This window comes from Alosa pseudoharengus, unplaced genomic scaffold (assembly GCF_046254945.1).
Source record: "Alosa pseudoharengus isolate Yale_2024_CS ecotype anadromous, Long Island Sound unplaced genomic scaffold, YU_APseudo_1.1 YU_APseudo_1.1_scf_33, whole genome shotgun sequence".
Taxonomy (NCBI): Eukaryota; Metazoa; Chordata; class Actinopteri; order Clupeiformes; family Clupeidae; genus Alosa; species Alosa pseudoharengus.
The window spans coordinates 796,605-819,699 of NW_027468734.1; the positions used below are offsets into that span (position 1 = coordinate 796,605).

At 40.5% G+C, this 23,095-nt stretch overlaps 1 protein-coding gene across 1 annotated transcript in view; it reads right to left on the minus strand.

The window, feature by feature from the left end:
* Positions 1-23,095, minus strand: part of LOC143101367 (kinesin-like protein KIF1C) — an 82,871-nt gene that overhangs the window by 10,723 nt on the left and 49,053 nt on the right. The window contains exons 3-19 of the mRNA XM_076264662.1: positions 22,033-22,109; positions 19,150-19,329; positions 17,736-17,801; positions 11,079-11,257; positions 10,592-10,703; positions 9,925-10,002; positions 9,751-9,816; positions 8,961-9,039; positions 8,765-8,843; positions 8,460-8,608; positions 8,025-8,233; positions 2,721-2,800; positions 2,330-2,405; positions 2,072-2,151; positions 1,886-1,980; positions 852-935; positions 181-361 (exon numbers count right to left, since the gene is read on the minus strand). Of these exons, the coding sequence (XP_076120777.1) occupies positions 181-361; positions 852-935; positions 1,886-1,980; positions 2,072-2,151; positions 2,330-2,405; positions 2,721-2,800; positions 8,025-8,233; positions 8,460-8,608; positions 8,765-8,843; positions 8,961-9,039; positions 9,751-9,816; positions 9,925-10,002; positions 10,592-10,703; positions 11,079-11,257; positions 17,736-17,801; positions 19,150-19,329; positions 22,033-22,109 (1,870 nt within the window). The remainder of the gene's footprint in view (positions 1-180; positions 362-851; positions 936-1,885; positions 1,981-2,071; positions 2,152-2,329; positions 2,406-2,720; positions 2,801-8,024; positions 8,234-8,459; positions 8,609-8,764; positions 8,844-8,960; positions 9,040-9,750; positions 9,817-9,924; positions 10,003-10,591; positions 10,704-11,078; positions 11,258-17,735; positions 17,802-19,149; positions 19,330-22,032; positions 22,110-23,095) is intronic.

Consider the following 23,095-nt stretch of genomic DNA (forward strand, 5'->3'; position numbering starts at 1 on the left):
GCTGAAATTAGCCCATACTTCAGCTTAGCATACTGTGGGAGCCGGTCTAACGCGTTCGGACTCAGCCATTGCTGGTAACGAAAAGAAGAGCTCTTAAACAGTGATGAGTGATGACCTATGGCTATGGCTTTTTTTTTATCTCCACTCACTCCAATGTCTCCCTCTTTTTCTCTCTCTCACCTCTTCTCCATCTCTAGTTTAATGTCAATCCCTTGTTTCTCTAGCAGCTCTTTCTGGGCATAGTTCCAGTCAGCTGGCTCCCCCTGCTGGTCTTGGGTGGCACTGCGCTCTCGCTCCAGACGAGCCTGCTCTGGGTGGTTAAACCTGAACACGTGATTCTTCCCCATCACAACGCGGTTTCCTGACAGAGAGGAGGAGGAGCAAGAGAGAGGCAGAGAAAGAATGAGATGGCAGATAGGGGAGAGGAGAGTATAATTATGAAATTCAAATTGCCAGACCACAAATGGACATCTGTGAATCACCTTAACACATTTTGGCACACTTCCTGCTCTTAAAACTAAATGGAAAACACAATAATTTTATTTACCCTTAAAGCAGAGGAAATAGGGCACATTCAAACAAGAAATAAGAAATTCCACGTATATTCTCCCTCATCAAGGGAAAAATTGTCACCTGCATTACCATTGTTATTACAGAAATCAGGTTTCTGTGTCCTAGGTTGCTGTGTTGTTGAACATGGTTATAAGCTGTAATATACTTACTTACAGAGGAAATTTTTTTTCTTGTATGACTGTATGTACACACACACACACACACACACACACACACACACACACACACACACACACACAAATACACTCACACAAACACACACACAAGAGCACACCCACCTTGTTTGAGCACCACTGGTTCAGTGATCTGCTTCCCATTGACGTAAGTCTCTGCTCCCTCCAGAGGCTCCAGAGTAACATACACTACACAGATAGATAGAGAGAGAGAGAGAGAGAGAGAGAGAGAGAGAGAGAGAGAGAGAGAGAGAGAAATAGAAGAGTGCATAGGGAAAGGACAATTCAAAAAAGCACTAGCGGGTGAACAGCACCACCATTCCCTCTCACTCTCTCTCTCCTCCTCTTGATCTCTTCATTTCTTGCTCTCACTCACACACATATACAGAAACATACACACACTGAGACAAGATGGCATTGGGTGCCTTTGGTGTGTGTTTTGGACAGGACGTGTATGTATGACAGAAGAGGGAAAGCATTATGGGGTCGATGGAAAGTTCTGGAATAATGAAGTGGTGATTATGGAAATAATCGCAAATTCAACGGTACCTGGCTTGCTTCTCTGGCAACTTTTCCCAGGACAGAGAGAAACAGAAAAAAGTAAGTGTGTGCATGTGTGTGTGCATATATACGTGTATGTGTGTGTAAACACACACACACACACACACACACACACACACACACACACACAAACACACACACACACGTGTTGTGTAGCATGTGTGAACTTATTTCCATTTAGTATATGTGTGTGTGCATGTGTGAATTTATTTCCTTATTTTCTTTTTTCGTATGGATGTGTGTGCATAACTTTTGCACTGCATTTTACCAGAAGTGAGATACCTCTGAAACACCAAAAAAGTAAAAAAAAAAAAAATAAGGCCTACAAACATCACCCATATCTTCATGTACATACAATTATGACAACAAATGAAAGACACACCTGAAGTTGCTTATAATCAATCCCAAAAGCTTTGGAACCTTCAGGCCCCATCACATCACTTGCTACTTACAGTACATACAAATAAAGGTGTACACACAAATACATAGGGCTAAACATACAAACAAGATAACTGACATGTACAGTATATGAATGACTGTAAACACTCACACGCAAAAATAGACACTCACACACATACCTTCTCCATTCTCATTGAGTTGGCTGTAGAACACACAGTGCTGCTCTTTGATGAACTGCCCACTTAGTCTGATATCCACTTCTTTCTGACCAACCCTTCAATGCAAACATTGCGTTACTTACACACACACCCTCCAGAAAACACACACACTCACTGTCTACCTCTCTCTTTTACACACACACACACCTGGTGACCCCCTCTTTGATGTAGTACAGCAGACACTCTGACATTAGTGGATCTTCATTCAGGTTAACTAGATGAGGTGTCTGAAAGAGACAATAAAGAGGTTATTAGAGTTGTGTCAGTGACTTTCTCTGTGTGTGTGTGTGTGTGTGTGTGTGTGTGTGTGTGTCCGTGCGTGTGTGTGTGTGTGTGTGTGTGTGTGTGTGTGTGTGTGTGTGTGTGTGTGTGTGTGTGTGTGTGTGTGTGTGTCTGTTTTCTCACTCCTTTTGGAGAGAAGACTCCTACTGTTCCTCCATCCTCTTTGATGGAAACCCCCATCTCTGCCAACAGTGTCTCTCTAATGCCAGACAATTATAGAAAAGAAGAGGAAGATGATGATGACGACAGGAACAATGATGAGGAACCAATGGAATATAGATTATATAGAGAGAAGATAAATGTTGCACAAGAATACTGTATGGCAAGGTATAGTAAGGTAAATTTATTTATAGCACATTTTCTAGCATAATGGCTCAAAGCACCTCATAACGTTTATAAGTAAACAGACAACCTATGAAAACACACTAAATTCACTCAATGACTATTACATGAAAGAAATGAATACCAAGATAAAACATAAAGTGTGTGTGTGTGTGTTTGTGTGTGTGTGTACCTTTCTAGACGTATGTTCTCTGTCTTTCTTAGTTTCTCCTCCCAAGTTTCATTCAGCTCAGCGATTATCTTCTCTGTTTCCTGTCAATCAAACACAGTTATACACACACTAAAATGAGCGACAATTTATATACTTAGGCACAGCTACAGTATAAACACACACACACACACACATATATAATTTTTTATTGTAATTCCACTACTTTTAGCGGTAACGAGCATGTAACAAAGTATTTTTTTTAATCAAGTAACACAGTTACAATTACTGGAATTTAAATGAGTTCGTTAATCGCGTTACTCTGTTTATGTTGTGTGAAAAATGAATGACTTCAGCAGCCAAGATGCCGATGCACATTTGCTGCTTCTGATCTAACGTTGCCGGACCTGGCAGTGTTTCCCGCGATTGTGTTTCGTGTTTCCATTAGCTGCTAAGGGAGAACCGGGACGAATGAAACGAATGAATACGTGTCTCTCGCCTCTTCTCTAATCACTTTTAACAGTCATTACCAGGCTTGGAATTTCACCATTCTGGGGGCAAGGCCACTTGGCCTTCAGTTGGGCATATTTGGTGGGGGGCACAAAGGCCACATGTCAGGGCACCAAGGCCAAAGTTAACTATACAGTAGTAGGCTATAAAAATGATCAAAGTTGTATTTAGCCTATTAATTGCAGTAGACCTGCATCACTGTATGAAACATTACAAAAACATGAAACATGACATATTGCATAGAACTGTAAATCATCTGATCATCTAATATTTACAGATATCTATGCTATATATAACATTTATTTTATATTTGGCCTGTTATGAAATCATGTATTGAACAATTTAAGCACAGCTCAGCTTTAAGAAACTCAAATAGCCTAGATGCATGCTTAGCATTTTGTGATCATTAAGGCTACTTTCACAAACTCTTAGTCAGCTGTCCTCTGATTTAGGCTACCAATATCTAGGCGATATTTGTAACATTTATTTTGTATTTGGCCCGTTATGAAATCATGTGGAACAATTTAAACACATTGTAAAACTTAAAGCCCAAATTTGGAGACATCCATGTATGTCGAACTTTACTGCAAATTCAAAACTGGATTACTCTGGAACGGCTAACTGTACAGGGGACTGCTTTACACCTTTGTGTTCGGTAAGGTCTCCTGTTTATTCTGATATATGGTTTGTCATGTGTTAAAAGAAGGGTTCGTAAAGTATTCCACCGAGATGAATGGGTAGGGAGATCATGGGACACAAAACCTTCAGTAGAATATGATTCAATTGAATTATATTATTTACTTTTCTCGCGAACCGTTCAACACAGCAATTATCGGCAAACATCGTTTAAAAGCTGAGAAAAAGCTCTTTCATGTGATACTTGTGATGTCTGTGTGATGAATAGGCTACTTCGCGAGTAGTTCAACTGAGAATGGGTGAATTTTGACGCACTTTCTTTTTTGCGCTGTCACTTTCTCCACTGCGTAAAAGACTAAATTAATTTGCGCTGTGAATGCTAAGATAATTTTGACAGGCCACAGGCTAAATAAAAATCGCTATTAGTAGGACGCAAAGCAGAATATTGAAAGAAGGGGGCACCAAGGCCACCGTGGCCTGTAAACCTCTGATTTTCAAAGGGGCCTCACGGCCAACCCAAGGGGCTACAATAGCAATTTTTAGACAATGCGCTAAGCCACTCCCTAAGTTGTTAATTGCCACACCCCTGGGCACTTTGTTTAAAAAATAAATGTGCAAAATAAGAAAAAATACTTTGCCCTTTGGCCCTGAAAGCTAATATGTTGTCACCTGTCCTGTGTCAAATACAGTTGCATTTTCAACTCTGAACAAAACCGTTCAAGAGTTATTTAAGGAGAAGTCGAATGTGCGTTTTGTTTCATTTGTCCCTCTTGGTCGGGACAAATGTAATGGTGAAGCGTGTATCTCGGGGTTATGGAAATACATGCACATTAATATAGCTAGGGTGCAATAAAGCATGTTTCGAATTATATAATGTTTCTATAGTACAAAATGTTATTTCACTCTGTTTTTATGTGGTTAAAGCCACCGCACATCCAAATAAATGTACTTCATGACCCATAGGCTGTCAGTCTCCATAGGTTATGAAGGAAATAATTCTGTATTCATATTTTATGTGAACAGTTTAATGATTCAAGTCTTTATGACTTGAATACTGTGTAGTTCTTATGGTCATTTGTGATTTTGTACCCATGTGTACCCTGTGTGTGTGTCTTTGGTCTGTATGCAAGCATCCTTTGTTTATCCTTGAATCCAGTGAAAGCCTGTCTATAGCCTTTTGGCCTATCACCAGGGGTCCGTTGCACAAAAGCAGAATTAAGACATCCGGGATAAGTTACTGAGCTGCGCTCAATGAATCCAAAACACGAGCGTACAGGCTTAATTGGTTGCACAACGAGCAAGCCAGGATGAGCAGACACGGATTCATCAAGCCAGGTGAAACCTATCCTGGATAAGTGCGCGCTCACGGCTCCCTCAAATAGACCCCGCCACCGATCACAGATTCACTGATTCACCATGGCAACTAGACATAACTAAAGCAAAGATTGTTAAGGCGGAGCAAGATACTTCATCAGGAGCCACTTCCGCGAACCCGGATCGCACGAGGGGGGGGTCAAAATCCCCCTTTATGCAGAGCAGAGGCAGCGACTGCTCCATTGAAGTCTATGGGCATAGCTCAGAATTTTACCACATATGCTAAGGTCTTAGTTCTATAGAGTTAGGAATGTGAATTTCGGGCACGTTTTCATGATCCTCAAACCCTTGTGAACATTTCAGGTACATTTTTAGCATTTTTGAGCATTCCAGTCTGGAGAAAATCGACTTTATATCAGGTGTGCGCCGGTTATTTATGCCGCTGCTGTTGGCGGGTTGCAACGTACGCTCATCAATACGTCATCGACACGCCTCTTTATGCAGACAGGATTCGATCCCCATTTCGCGCCCATAGACATGAACTACGACGAAGTATCTTGCTCCGCCTTAACAATCTTTGACTAAAGCGGCTTCATTGCTTCTTCCACGGTGAGAAGTAGGAAGCGATAGCCTTTTCACAACAACAGCAAACAGCAACACCTCTGTTTAGGAGAATATTGCAACTAGTGCCGCGACCACCACGTGCAAAATGGTTAGGCACTCCCGTGACGTCACATTGTTGCATGACAGGTCGGAAATGGCGATATGTAAAAGTTAATTAATGATCACAAACGTTTAAATAATGACAGTGGGTCTAGTTATATGTGATAACAATGTGTAGTGGGCAGTGGAATAACTATTGGTTTCCGTTTGTGATGACTGCTGACTGAGATAAGGGATGAGATTAAATAGATCCTGGAACTTAGCCTGGTCTGGAGCAGGCTAGCTCCACAGAATAAATCGCCATGGTAACTTATACCATAACATATCCTGCTGCCCCCTATCCCGCTTTTGTGCAACTGGATCACGGATAAATTGAGCCAGGATAACCAAGATATCCCGGCTTAATCCCTTATCCTAGTTTTGTGCAATAGGCCCCAGGTGTGATATGTTAATGTTTGTAGAACAGCATGTGTTCAGGCCTCTGAAGGACTTCCTCAGGAAAGGGGGTAGTTTTAATTAAAAGACAATAGAAGCTGACCAGACCTGATGAAGGCCTAATCCTCATCCTCCCTTTCTATTGCATATTCAAACTGGGTTGGACCTAGAGGTCACTCCTTCTTTTGTTTGTAACATAAAGTTAGTATACGCCTCTGTGTAGTTAGAGATACAGGTGAATCCTCTTGGTGAAACTTGTGGCTCTCCCTTGATGCACATCATTGTAAAGAATAAAGCCTGTTTCCTGATTGACCATTCATCCTGACTGAGTTTCAAGATAACTGGGGTACATGAATTACCATCAGTTAACATGGCAAAATTCGACCCCCTACCTGATAGCCCCAAATATATTTGCATCTTTCTAAAACTGCTTTTCCATGTCTCACCTGCATAAAATATAGTTTAACTCTAGCTAGTTTTTTTCAGGAATCTCCTCACCAACATTAAGCCAGCAGCTTTCCATCCACTATTGTAATTCCTCTGGAATTGCATTTCTAGTTATATTGCAGAATTGTGGGGAAACTGAAGAGGAGTCAGTGCATAGTAGTAGGCCTAGTGGTAGTAGCCTACTAGAATGTTTTGGGATTGTAAAAGTTTGAGAACTCATGTACATGGCTACTGTTTGATTTGAAGGGTTGAGACTACAATAGGTAGGTCTACAAATTATGTTTGTTGTGTGTGTGACCGTTCAGTATTGTTCACATTGACATTTTAAAAGCAGACATAAAAGTAACTATTTACTTTTGATATACAGTAATTGGTAAAGTAAATCAATGACTTTTGAAAGAAGTAACTAGTAACTGTAACTAATTACTAATATCCATTGCCCAACACTGTTTAGCAGACACTTTTATCCAAAGAACTACCGCCCTATCTCCAACCTCCCCTTCCTGGCCAAGGTACTGGAAAGAGTGGTGGCCTCACAACTACACACCTTTCTTAACCACCGCGACCTGTATGAGCCCTTTCAATCTGGCTTCCACTCATGTCACAGTACAGAGACTGCCCTTCTGTTTCTGGCACAGCCCTCAATTGGTTTCAGTCATACCTCACCAACAGAAAGCAGTTTGTAACACTTGTAACACTCCATCAACTCCATTGGCTACCAGTTCCGTCCCAGATCAAATACAAAGTACTACTACTCTCCTTCAAAGCCCTCCACAACTTTGCTCCCCCCTACATCTGCGACCTCCTGACCCCTTACACTCCTTCCCGCTCACTCAGATCCTCTGACCAAAACCTCTTGGCTATCCCCCGCTCCAGACTCTCCACCCTGGGTGGCAGGTCCTTCAGTGCCTTGGCCCCCAAACTCTGGAACTCCCTCCCCCAACCTCTTTGTGCCTGTCCTTCTCTTCCTTTCTTCAAAGCACATCTCAAGACCTTTCTGTTTAATGATCACTTCTCCTCCACACCCAACACATAGCTCCATACAGATAACTTGTCTTTGTTGTATTGTTTTGTTTGTTTGTTATTGTGTTTCCCTGCCTTTGTCTTTGTTGTATTGTTTTCTTTGTTTGTTATTGTGTTTCCCTGTTTTCCTACTATGTAAAGCGACCTTGGGTTTGAGAAAGGCGCTATATAAAATAAACGTATTATTATTATTAAAGAGACACAGACTAAACAGCGACTACAGGTATCACACCCTGTCACAAAGACACACACATACAGGCACACACACACACACACACACACACACACACAAACACACACCTGTAATCTCTCCACTGCTTCTTCTTTGGTGATTGGCTCCTCCTGGAACTCTTCTGTTTGGTCGAGAGTGCTGTCATCTGACCCTGGTTCACCTTCTTGAGCAGCATCAGGATTGGCTGGTTGAGGGGGTGGGGCTCCATTGGAGGCGGGAGCAGCAGGCTGGGAGGCCACACCCACTCCAGGCACACAGTTATTATTCACTTCTGTAGCTAGAGGAGAGGATTGAGTTTGATGACTCAAAGACGTGTGTGTGTGTGTGTGTGTATAGCTCATGAGGCTGGTAGACTTACTATGTGCTGCCAGTATGTGTGTGTGTGTCTCTATGTTTGTGTGAGCATGTCGCCGTGTGAGTGTGTGAGTGGTATGTGGATGTGTGTGTGCGTGCGTGTGTGTGTGTGTGTGTGTGTGTGTGTGTGTGTGTGTGTGTGTGTGTACCTTGAGCAGCCATGAGTTCGCTGAGTCCTTGGGAAAGCAGTAGTTCTCTGAGGCGCTTCACCTCGTCCTTCAGTTCTCTGATCAGACGAGCGTTTGGATCCTCATTGATGATCGCGTTACAGCGTATTTGCTTTGCCCGGTCCGCATATCTACACACACATATTCAAGCACAGACACACATTCACACCCACATACATGTATTCACCAGCAATAATTTGCATCCACACACACAATCAAGCCAAACTTTATTTGTATGCCATGATTGACAGACAAACAAACAAACGAATGAACAAATGAATGCACACCTGAGGGTACTGAGGGTCTCCTCATAGTTGATGTCAGCTGGACTGAGTGCAGCGATCATGGCAGTGCGGGAGTTACCGCCTGGTACAAACACACACACACACTATTATAGCACAAAACTAACCACTTTCACACTGATTATAATATACTACAAATACTGTTGTCCTTTTTCCATTTCCTTTCAGCTCTGTCACTTACCCAGATTCTCCTTGAGTAGCCAGGTGAGGACGGAGTCTCGGTAGGGGATGTAATCGGCCTTGCGTTTCTTACTGCCTTGCTGTGAGGAGAGAAAGTGATCATTCATTTCTGTCACCATTCCACTTACATGATTTTTAGGAAAATAGATCTAAGGGCCATCTTACAGAAACTTAGCAAAACATCCTTGGAAGCATCATCTGTAAAACCTTGACAACAGTTATGTGTTTTGTCTGTGTAATTATCATGATTGTTTAAAAATGTCTATCCTAGTTTATGCTCCCTTTTCATAAGGAAATAGATATATCAGTTTCATAAATTAATCCAATTTGTCCGTATTCATAAGCTTAAAGTGAACAGATAAACTTTTTTACAAAATCAATGCAGAGAGGCTCTGCCCGCATCAGTATAACGTTGAGCCTTATCGCTAATGTTGAACCTCAACAAACTATAAGCTTAGTACCTCACAACTAACACAAATACATTTGCTTGAATAGGGCTGAAATAAACACCGATAGTATTAAACAGATAATATGCCCTCAAAAAGTCACCTTTGCTAGATGAATGTAAAGATTAGATGATTTTACAGAGTTTCAGTGTTGAATAAGCTGCACATCAAATGCTCTTTGCTCTGTCTTGCTAGACTCATTTTCACTTTTTCGAGTTGTGACTGTGCAGTGACCACAATGCATCATGTCAAATGTCCAAACATTGTGAATCCAATATGGATAACTGGCCAGGTCATCTGCTGTCTGTGTGTGTGTGTGTGTGTGTGTGAGTGTCCACCATTTACCATTTCAGCCAGAGCAGAGATTACTTTTCCTAGTGTTGTCAAAGACTTGTTAATGTTGGCTCCTTCCTGAAGACAGACAGAGGAAAATGAGTTTGAGAGAGAGAGTGTGTGTGTGTGTGTGTGTGTGTGTGTAATGACAATGTGCTCCTAAGTGTTGCCCATGAGGTAACTGACCTTCAGCCTCATGCCTTTGGCTCCAGAGGAGTCGGCCCTCTCACTGCCAGCAAGGTCAACCAGACTGACCTTACTGACCTGAGAAAGGAAGAATCAAAGAGGGAGAGAGGGAGGGAGGAAAAGATGAGAGATAAAGAAAGGGATATAGGGGAGAGAAACAGAAAATAAGAGAAGTATGGAGTTGCACACCTGTATGATACACAAAGACATATTCACACCCACCCACATACATACATACATACATACATACAAATATTCAGACAAGGCATGACATACAACACACACACACACACACACACGCACGCACGTACGCACGCACGCACGCACACACACACACACACACACACACACACACACACACACACACACACACACACACACACAGTGATATAAACACACCTAAGTGAGGAAGTTATATTTAATTCCTTAACTCATGTTGACCACATCACTAACTTAATGTTTGTAGGCACTAATATGCTGAAAAGTCACAAATTTATGCACGTATGCAAACATATCGTTACAATAAACAACCCCAAATGTGTAGACAAGTATCACACAAACACACAGACACAAATATCCCTACGGGTACGGGTGTGATGAAAATATATGTAAAATAAAAGTAACAGTCATTAGTCTCTCTCTCTCTCTCACACACACACACACACACCTTCTCGGTGTCCAGATTGGTGAGCTGATCTCGTCTGTGCTGTGTGAAAACGATGGTGAAGACTGCGTGGGAGCGACTGCTAGTCTCATTCATGTTGGTGGCAGCCACCGTCCTGGATCATACACATGACAACAGTCAACACAACCAGCATTCACAACACACACAAACAAGTAGCATTCACACACACACACACACACACACACACACACACACACACACACACACACACACACACACACACACACACACACACACAAAAAACCTGCATTCATACATAAATAATCAACACTTACAATGATAAGAGCAGCTACAATGTTAACATGTACAGTATGCAAGTTAAAGCATAGCACATACAAAAAATAAAAACAGTACTAACATTCAAATAAGTTATCATAATTTAATTCAATTAGATTCAATTTTATTTCTATAGCATATCTAAATATGTGAAAAAGTACTTTATGGACACAAACACACAACACACACACACCGGGCCTTGTTCCCGCAGTCCATTAGGTCGTGGATGTCTGAGTAAGAGGTGACAGCCAATTTGGACAGGTCTTCCACATAGGGCCCCATGATGGGGTGCTCACGCACCCGCAAGGCTCCCTTACTCTTAGGGTTTAACAGATCACGCACCCGCTCACAGTAGATCTCCATATACGATACCTGACACACAGACACACACACACACTTACTAAAATACATCTTATACACATCAGTCAGTACACAGAGCACAGATATATGTATTCACAAATATAATGGATTTTAGCCAATAGAATGGCCACATATGGTTAGGGTTTTGTCCAAAGCGACATACAAATACAAAACAATATAATACTTAAATTTAACAGGGAACAAATTAAGAGGTTTGTCAGACTATAATAAGAAGAATAAACAACAATGTCAATTCAGTCAATAGCCTAATGAAATAAACAATGAAAATGAGGGAAAATAGCAATAATAAACAATAATGTATATAAGTATATATACTTTTTTTTTTGATCCGGTGGTCTCTGCATTTAACCCAATCGGTGAATTAGTGAAACACAAACAGCACACAGTGAACACACAGTGAGGTGAAGCACACACTAATCCCGGCGCAGTGAGCTGCCTACTACAACGGCGGCGCTCGGGGAGCAGTGAGGGGTTAGGTGCCTTGCTCAAGGGCACTTCAGCCGCGGCCCACTGGTCGGGGCTCGAACCGGCAACCCTCCGGTTACAAGTCCAGAGTGCTAACCAGTGGGCCACAGCTGCCCTATAATGTGCATTCAATCAATAATATAACTGGAAAATGTAATTCCGAGGAACCAATGCATGAAAATGCAAAACAAGCTTTTATTTTGAAACAGTTGTGGGCAGAGTAAACAGTTGGCAGGAGTCATAGTGGATGACAACTGACAGTTGGAATGGCTGAATAGTTAAATAGTTGAGTAGTTTAAATGGTTAAATTATTTAATAGTGAATTATTGTAGTGAGGACATTTATTTTGAAACAGTTGTGGGCAGAGGAAACAGTTGAACAGGATCTGTAGTCTTAAGAGAGCCAGATTGTATGCTTAAAGCCTGAGACAGAGTATATCGTTTAAAAGTTGAATGTAGATAGTGTAATGGATGTTGATAGACAGAAAGTTGAATGGATGTTGATAGGCAGATTGTTTAATGGATGTTGATAGAGTTTAATGGGTGGATGAGTGAATGGTTTGAAGAGGATGAATGGATAGAAAATTGGGTGGAATGTGCCTTTATATCCTTGTAGAATGGAGAGACACAGAGACAGTTGGCCTAGTTTTGCAGAAAGCAGTTGATACAGGTGCAATCAGTTTAACTGGCTCTTTGATGGGGCCTAGTTTAGCAGCTGGCAGTTGATACAGGTGCAAATCAATTTAATTAGCCCATTGTGATGTCATAGTGCCAATGCAAAGTCTATGGGGGAAAATAAGCTTGTTTTTTGTTAATATCTCAAAAAGTATACAGTTTACAAAAGTGAAAAATACATTCCTCAAGTGTCCTTTCCAAGACCTACGTTACAAAGTTTGAACGAAGTTTCTACGTTAAAAGGTTGAAGCTGACGCAGAAATTTGGTGGGAAAAATAATAATAATAAATATAGCCGCAAGCGGCAATGGCGGGCCCGAGCACCTGCGGGCCGCAACCCGTGACATGTCGGAATCCAACAAAGCACCGACATGGTGCATTTGTGAAATGTACGTATTTGATGCGTGTGCTATTTGTTTTTGTATTTTATTTTCTGCCACATGTACTTGCTTGGCCAGGTGGGGGCACAATGCAAGGCAGGCTCATTGGGTGTCATCATAATCATAATATATATTAACCTGAGAAATTTCAGACCATTCATTTTAAGCAAAGAACATTTCTGATACACTTTTTGGTCGGCCAGATGGTGGCGCTATTTTAGACAAAGAAATTAGACATGTGAATATCATCACAATAATGATATCCAAAATTTGTGTCAACTTTCAGATCAATCACTTAAGGCATTGTCCATTTCTGGCACATTTCCTGCTTGACCAGGTGGTGGCGCTATGCCAGGCAGGCCCATTGGGTGTCTGGATATCATCATAATCATAATATCTATTAACCTGAGAAGTTTCAGACCATTTATTCAAAGCATAAGCATTTCTGGCACATTTCCGGCTTGGCCAGATGGTGGCGCTATGCTAGGCCTGTGAATTATGCATGTGAATATCATCACAATAATGATATCCAATATTTTATAAAGTTTCAGATCAATCACTTAAGGCATTGTCCATTTCTGGCATATTTCCTGCTTGGCCAGGTGGTGGCGCTATGCCAGGCAGGCCCATTGGGTGTCTGGATATCATCATAATCATTATATATATTAACCTGAGAAGTTTCAGACCATTCATTCAATGCACTGTGATTTATGACACATTTCCTCTTTATGTGGTGAGATATTAAAATCATATCAAATATATAACATATCAAAAATCCCTTCACAATTTAACATCAGCGACATCTTGGCATAATGTTTGCCAAATTTCACATGAATCTGACAAACCGTCTAGGAGCAGTATGTTAGAATTGATCATGTGACATCAGTGTAATTGTCATTCTTTCTGTTACCAGTTGGTGGCGCTATGCCAAACATGCATTATGGGCATGTGAATATTATCATTAACATGGTCTTTAATGACCTGTGAAATTTAAAACATTTCAAGCCATGCATGGTGAATTATGACACATTTATTGTTTATGTGGAAGGGTATTAAAATTAACTAGAAAAGCATTTCCTGAAGGAAATATAGTGCATGAAAATGCAAAAATATGATGAGTTCATATGGTTAAATTATTTGCTTGGTAGATAAGGTTTAATATAGTTGGAATGACTGAACAGTTAAATAGGTTGATAATTGAAATGGTTAAATTATTTAGGCAGATAGTTGACGATAACTAACAGTTGGAATGGCTCCAATGTTTGCTAGTAGTTATGCTAACTATGTTAACAAAGATAACAATGCTAACCAAGTTACTATGCTAACTAGCATGTTAACAATGTTAAAATGTTAACTATGCTAACCATATGACTTAGCTAACCTAGCTAATCATTTTTATTAGTTATGCTAACTAGCATGCTAACATGCTAATTATGTTAACCATGTGACTTAGGTAACTTCGCTAATCATTTTTAACAGTTATGCTAACTATGCTAACTAACATGCTAACATGCTAGCATGCTAACTATGCTCACCATGTTACTTAGCTAACTTAGCTAATCATTTTTAGTAGTTTTGCTAAAAATGTTAACAATGCTAACAATGTTAGCAATGCTAACATGCTACCTATGCTAACCATGCTAACTAGCTACAGTAGGTAGGAGTCATAGTTGATGACAAGTAACAGTTACAATGGCTGAACAGTTAAAAAGTTCAGTAGTTTCAAGGGTTAAATTGTTTTACAGTGAAATATTGTAGTGAGGACTTTTATTTTGAAACAGTTTTTGGCAGAGTAAGCAGTTGAATAGGGTGTGTAGTCTTAATAGGGCCAGTTTGTATGCTTAAAGCCTGAGAATGGCAGTCGGGACAGGTGGCCCGAACACCTGCCATTGGATTCTAATTGCTTAACGGCTCTATTGTGATGTCATCAGCCCATGTTAAGTCTATGGGGAAATGTTGAACAGTTTTTAATTAATAGTTTAAAAAGTATAAAAGTTACAAAGTTGAAAAATACATAGCCCGGGTGTCCTAAGTAAGACCTACGTAACATAGTTTGAATGAAGTTTCTACGTTAAACGGTTGAAGCTGCATTAAATGCGTTAGAAGAAGAACTAGAAAAGCATTTCCTGAAGGAAATACAGTGCATGAAAATGCAAATGTCCCTATGAGCCTATTTTATTATTAAGCAGATTTAGCCCACTGTTAGAAGCAATAGGAGACTGGTTGGGTAAAAAAAAAAAACACCACCACATCAGCATTGGTTGTAATGATTTTTTTTTTTTTAAATCAATAGGAACATTAAATCAAGGCAACAAGACGTGTCATATTATCATGGACAAAAATCAAGTGCACATCACGTGAACAACATATGCACATCGCAACAATCCAACCAATCACAAAACAGTATCCGCACGTGAGGCCTGTTTAGGCCTATACATATTTCGTATTTGATTAGCAACGGTCTTTTCGTGGAGACTACGCTCAGAGCAGCTGCAGAACAACAGCGAGTGGGGCTGGGGGACGTGACTCCGGGCGTGTGCAGGCCCGAACTGCACTGTATGACCACTGAGCATAGATAAACAGTAAAATGTAGCTGGGACGGTAGAGGGGTTAGAAACCCATGAATGAAAATAGCCTATTTATTTCAGGTAGCCTATTTTTGCACCAAAAATATGTGAAAACCATGAAAGTTTAAAATGTAAAAAAAAAAAAAAAAAAACTCTCACGTTCCCAGCGCCCCCCTAGGTTGTACGAACGCCCCCCAGGGGGCGGTACCGCCCCCGTTGAGAAACCCTACGCTAGAGGGTTGGGCATAGAGTTCTGGAAATTAGTGAGAGTGATGATGGGACAGTGTTGAATCAGTGTGCCAAATTTCATAACTTTAGACCCAGCGGTTAAATTTTCGGCCAGATTTTGACCTGTTGGTGGCGCTAGATGGCTGGGTTTAGAGGTCCGTAAATAAGTGTGAGTGGTCAGTGAAGTGTCCCAAAACTTTCTGCCAAAAAATCTGCACTTTTTAGCCAGGCGTTCTATGGGTATATGACTCCAATGGCAGAATAATAATAGGAAAAGCTACTAACTCAATGGGGTCTTGCAGCTTCGCTGCTTGGCCCCCAATAAGAAGACCTCGGATAACAGAACAGTGCACTGTAATAACAATAACAATAGCCTGGTAAAACTACATTAAGGAGAATATCAATAATAAACAACAATGTCAAACTAGAAACGCAATTCCAAGGAATCCAGAATTACTTTGTTAACTTAGCTAATGTTTTCTAGTAGTTATATTAAAAATGTTAACTATGCTAACAATATTAACTTTGCTAACCATGTTACTTAGCTAACTCAGCTAATGTTTGCTAGCAGTTATGTTCAAAATGTTAACTATGCTAACAATGTTAGCTATGCTAACATGTTACTTAGCTAGGTTACTAGGTTGTTGCTAGGGTACTTGAGGTGGTTGCTAGGCTGGTTGTTGCTAGGGTAATTCAGATGGTTGCTATGTTGTTGCTAGGGAACATATGGTGGTTGCTATGCAAAATAAAGTGGTTGCTATGATGGTTGCTTGGGTAATCATATTAGTTGCTATGGTGGTTGCTAGGTTGACATTATACTTGTGGTTGCTATGTTGTTGCTAGGGTAATTAAGATGGTTGCTAGGGTGTTGCTAGGGTAGTTGTGGTGGTTGCTATAGTAATTTAAGTGGTTGCTAGGCTGTTTGCTAGGGTAATCATGTTGGTTGCTATGTTGGTTGCTAGGTTGTCAATGTGGAAGTGGTTGATTGGTTGTTGCTAGGGTACTTGAGGTGGTTGCTAGGCTGTTTCTAGGATAGTTGTTGTGGTTGCTATGCTGGTTGCTAGGTTAATCTCATTGGTTACTATATTGGTTGCTATGTTGTAACTGTGGAAGTGGTTGCTAGGCTGTTGCTAGGGTATTTGCCATAGTTGCTAGGCTGTTGCTAGGGTACTTGAGGTGGGTGCTAGGCTATTGCTAGGATAGTTATGGTGGTTGCTATGCTGGTTGCTAGGTAAATCATGTTGGTTGCTATGTTGGTATCTTAACGAGCTGAAACGCAAGTATCAAAGATATTGCATGTAGATGTACTATATAGGCTACTTTTTAGGTGACCAATGCACAAACAAAACCGGAAAACAGACAAATATTATCGAGGCAATATTATCGGTGTGCATAGCATTCATTCCTGCAGGCGCCGTGGCCATCCATGCACCCTTAAAATAGCATCTGAATTTGCACTACTGACTTTAGACCAGGATTTTCCTGGTCTGTGGTGGAATTGTTTTCTGAAAAGGCAAAATATCAACAGGGAATGCTTGCGCCGGAACACGCTTCCTCTTTTCGCTGAACCCCCGCAATTGCATTCCCTAATTTACCGACGTGTGCCTGTGGAGGGAAAATCCCATGATGTGCTGAATGCAAAATAGGAAAGACAAAAGCACCAGTATACAAAGTTAATTGCGCTTGAGTGCACGATAGGGCCCAAGAAGCGCTTAATGAACTAAGTGCATGTTGAACAAATATCAGTGTTTCCCACAGAATTGAATTCCATTTGTGGTGTTGGTTTGCAGAATTAACTTGAGCACTGGGAAACTCATTCCACCAACATGGAACCACTGAGGAAAAGAGTCTTGAATTTGACCTAGCGTTTATGACTGATTGACACAACAGACGCTCATCAGAAGACCGCAGTGGGTGGTTGTGGATGTACATCTTGATCATTGAATTAAAATAACAGGGAGCAGATCCAGTCAGTGTCCTATAGGCCAAAGTTAGAGATTTAAATTTAATTCTGGCTACTATAGGGAGTCAATGGAGAGTAACTAGGAGAGGAGTTACATGTGATAATAAACAGGTGCATAAACCAGGAGCAATGACACAATCACACCTTACCCTATATACACCCTATACACAGAAAGGCATACACACATACATACCTCTACTGAATAGGAAAGTTCTGGGTCTTTATTTTCCAGTGTGCGTTTGAACAAGTCCTCGCACAGCTGAAAAGCAGGGAAAGGGGAGAGTTAGGTGAGGCACACAATATAGCTTTTATATAGACCATAACAATTCATAGTAAATCTATCTATAAATTGCAGGAACGTCTATCTGTGTGTAAGTGAGTGTGTGTGCCGCATATCTCTCGAACCGTTAGTCCGCTTGATTTCAAACTTGGCAGGTGTCTTTCTACTGGCACGAGTAAGTGCAGTGCCAAGTTTGACGTTGTTTGGATAAGAAAAGCAAAAGATATTGTTAAAAATATCGGTAAAAGAAGCACACGTTGGCTTTCTCCGCTCTACCGTAGCCACTCCCCCTCTCACACAGCACAGCGCAGGACCAGAGGCAGAGAGGGTAAGCGGAGTTTTGGCAGCACTGAATCAGGGGTTAAGAGGCAAGATGTTTGGATGATTATTATGTCTGACCTCAACAATAAAGACTCCCTGTATGCAGTTTGCTAGCATACAATGATTCCACGGATTTTGAACACGCCAACAAACACGGGTATGTAGTGGCTATTCAAATTAAAAATTACATAATAAAAAGTATGTGCAATAAACTGACGCTTTGAATAGCCCAGGCTACTTTGGACTCGAGACTCTGAATAAACAAAAGACAATTCCGACTGCAATGTCCCAAATTGAAACGAGCAATAGGCTAACGGTCCCAAATTTAACAACGTTTCAGAAGACGTGCCACACAGCTAGACAACGAGTGGCAGACAGAGCGACGTCACTTATGCTACCACAGACTGTTTTTCAGTCACATCTTTGCAAATCTCATACAGTATGATGATGCACCTTTCTACAAAATGGTGTGTCTTCTATATTGTTAAGCTATTCAATAGGCTAAACATAGCCTTATATCAAAGCCTTAGGCTGATGTCATTTTGATCAGCTACGGACACGAGTGGCAGACAGAGCGTGATGTCACTTAGGCCTAGGCTAGCCGAGAGTCACATTGTTGCAAATTTCGAACAATGATGCGTCAACCACAAAATGGTTTGTCTTTAGTATCAGGAAGTTATTCAATAAGCTTAACAATAATATATCCTTAATTCAAAACAGCTGCTAGGCTTATGTCATTCTGATCTGTAGAAATGTCACATGCAGCCATGCCTAAATTCTGCTTACTGCACATTAATAATTATAGGTTAATATATAATATAATATTCAGTATTCATTATATAATGCTTAGCTGTAATGATGTTTTCCCTATCATCCCATTTTTAAAGAAGGCATACCTGCGGGCGTGTAATTGGGCTATGGGTTTTCTACAGGAATGGCATGTTTGAACGGGCACTGCACTAGTATATTGTAAATGTCATGAACATACAATTACAATTCTAGTCACCTGTGGAATGATACCCTGCTGGCCGGGTTCCTGTTTGCCCATCATAGTATAAGACTTGCCAGCGCCGGTCTGTCCATAGGCGAAGATGCAGACATTATAACCCTCAAAAGCATGCAGCAGCATCTCCTCCCCAATGTCCCTGTACACCTGCTGCTGGGACACAAAGGCTGGGTCCTCTGCCTGAAGAGACAGACAGAGAGAACTCAACTCTGATTTACCAAATTTGCCATATGCTGCAGGAATATGGGAGCAAGCATTACTAAAATGTCTTGGGACGGCTGAAAGGCTCCACAGAGCTCTGTAATACTATAAAACCCCAAATCAGAAAAAATTGGGACGTTGTGTAAAATGCAATTAAATACAGAATGTAATAATCTGCGTACCTCGTAAACTCATATTTAGTTGCAAAAAGGACACAAACAACATATCAAATGTTGAAAATAACAAATTCGACTATTTCATGGAAAATATATGTTAATTTTGAAATTGATACCAGCAACACGTTTAAAAAAAAGTTGGGAAAGGGTTACAAAATGCTGGAAGTTATGTAGGTACACCAGCAACACGTTTAAAAAAAAGTTGGGAAGGGGGTTACAAAATGCTGGAAGTTATGTAATGATAAAGAAAACAAAAGGAGGAATGTTTCATAACTAATTACTGGCAACATGATTGGGTATGAAAAAGAGCTTCCCAGCAGAATCTCTTAGAAGTTAAGATGTAGGGGTATTCATCACTCTGTGTAAACAATGTCATTGTAATTCTTCTTTACATGATATTGCGAAGTATTTGGAGAGTTCATCATCTAGTACATAATATCATTAAAATATTCAGAGAATCCAGAGAAATCTTGCATACTAGGGATAGAGCTGAAAAACAATATTGGATGGCAATGGTATTTTGGACCTCAGATGGCACTGCATTAAAATCAGACCTGTTTCTGTAAAGAAAACCATTGTATGGGCTCAGGAAAACTTCTGATAACCATTGTCTATGAGCACAGTTTGATACTCAATTCAGAAATGCTGGTGTAAACTTTACCATGCAACAGCCAAAATTGTATTTAGACATGATACAGAAATACCACCGTCTTATCTGGGCCTGAGCTTGTTTAAAATGGACTGAGGTAACGTGGAAAAAGATCCGGTGGTTAGACAAATCAAAACTTGCAATTCTTTTTGGAAATCATGGACTCATTTTGGCTAAAGAGGACAGGGCCTATTCAAGTATCCAACTTGTTTTAGTGCCCAGTTCGAAACCCAACATCTATGATGGTGTGGAGGTGCATTTGTACCTACAGCATGGGCATCTTGCACATCTGGCAAGGCACAATCAATTCTGAATGATGTATACAGGTTTTGAGCAACATATACTGCCATCCAGGCAATTTCAGGGAAGACCTTGAATATTTAAGGAAACAATGCCATGGAATTCTGCACATATTTAAACAATATTTCTCCATAAAGTAAGAGTCTAGATGCTAAAATGGCCGGTCTGCCGTCCAGACCTGTCAAATTAGGTGCATCATGAAATGAAAAACATGATTAAGAATACCTCATACTGTTGAACAACTTAAATCCTATATCGGGCAGGAATGGAAAAAGATTTAATTCTCAAAACTCTAGCAAAAGTCAAATTCTTCTCGGTTCCTACAGTAAACATTAACAGAATTGTGTTAAATGAAGAGGTGAAGCAGCACAGTGGTAAACATTCCCTGTCCCAACTTTTTTTTAAACATGTTGCTGGCATGAAATTCAGAATTATCATATATTCCCAATGAAATAGTCAAATTGTTCAACATTTGATGTTGTCTATGTCCTTTTTGTTGCTAAATATGGGTTTACAAGACTTGTATATTATCACATTCTGTTTTTATTTACATTTTATACAACGTCCCAACTTTTTCTGATTTGGGGTTGTAGAAATGCACAGAGAAATGCAGATAAATTACTCTTACCATTACTAAGGGAACAATCAATTTCTGTAAACATTTAAAACAGCAAGGCCCCACTCTTACCACCATAAAGCATTGCAGAGAAATATAACCTTTCTAAGTGAAACTTAGAGGAAAAACTATTGGATGACTGGATGAAAAATCTAAAATCAGAATGCTCTATTTGAGCAGAAGGGCAGGGTCTTTAGGATATGATCCGTGGGAAAAAACCTTTCAGAGGCACATGACCAACAAACTGCAGCACTTGCTCAAGCTTGCTAGCAACATCAGCATGGCTCTGCCAAGTGTTTTAGGTCAGAGGGGTATTTCACAAAACCTAGATAAGGGATTAAGCTGGGATTTTTAGGTTATCCTGGATGAATTTAGCCTTGACTTGGTTTCACAAAAGAGATGGCACATAAGTTACCATGGGGATTTATTCTCTGCACCTAGCCTGGTCCCGACCAGGCTAACAGCCAAGCTAAGTTAATTCTAATGGTAATTATGTCGTCTTATTGGTTCAGCTAGCTGTCATTCACATCAGACCTCCGTGCTCATTTTTAAGGAGCTTTATTCCATTTATAAACTATTTGCTAAATGTATTTGCTCGCAAAACAAAACAGATTGTCTGCCTACTACCATATAGTTATTATTTTAATTGTGATAGCCTTATAATTATTAACATAGGCCTAGGTACTCTTTGTTTGCTTATTTTATTGATTGCGCACACATCCTGAATTACTTACACCTGGCTTGACATAGTTGCTCCTACTCACCTTGGATTGGCGTTAGTGAAACGAGTTTAGCTAGGATGACCAGACAACGCTATGTCAAACCTCGCTTTATCACTTATGTTGGATGTCTTAATTCTGCCTTTGTGAAATACCCCTCAGGAGACTTACTGTGGCATATGACTAGTGGCAATAGAATTTAGTGCTCAGTTCAGAACTTACAGAAGTGTGTGACCAGTAGGAATAATCAAATGTGAAGTTTTTGGCTCCATCTTTGGGCTGTTTGGGGTTTGTTATACCTGTAAAAATATACATATAAAATGTCAAAGCACATTATGCAAACGCAGACACACACAAAGCATATATTATTTTGTTTATCATTTGAAATAATGCTTTGTTTATGGTAATACAATCCCTTGCTATGTTTACAGCATTACACATCCCACATACACATGCATGTTATCACACAAACAAACATTTACTTGGCTAAACATACATGTTTTCATACATGTGCTTTGTTATGTATTGGTGACTGTCAACAAATTTGTTTCCATTCCTGGTGGGATTAGTTACAGCCTTACGGCGGCAAGGTGCAAAACTTTATCGAGCTCATTCCACTGCTTATCGAACGCCACCCCTCTGTCCAGTGACAGACTGGACGGTCTGGCATTTGGGCAGATGCCAGAAGGGCCGCGGCCTCTCGTGGGCCGTTTGGGCCGGCCAATGGCATGCTTGTCGGGTTTGCGTGGCCCGGTTTCACATTATCTCTCGGCCCACTATCAAGCATCAATAGTGTTAAATGGCTTCGAATTAACCATTTATCTCTAACTCCCTTTTCCTCCTTTGGGAAACTGATCAGTAGGCCTATTTATACCAGATATGAGTCTCTACAGTCATGGTGACCCTCAATATTTACATCAGTCTACATTCTTTTGTAACTTTATTCAATCAAATGATTAAAAAGTGCATTGTTTGAAATTGGAATACAATAAATATGCCTGTATCTTTTATTTTATTATTGGTTTACAAAAGTTAGGCTACATGAAGCAATGACTTCTGGGAATTTCAAAACCAAATGCCTCTACTTCCTTCGGCACGGGGAATTGTATGCCGATCTAGCATGCCTTGATCCTCGGAATTTTCCCCTTATAAAAGCGAATAAACTGCCCCCAAATGCACTTCGAAACATAAGAGAATGTCTGCTTAAATTCAGTGAAGGTGCTACGGTTGAAAATCTACAGTCGGAATTGACACATCTCGCCACGCACTGGGACAGCCTGAAAAA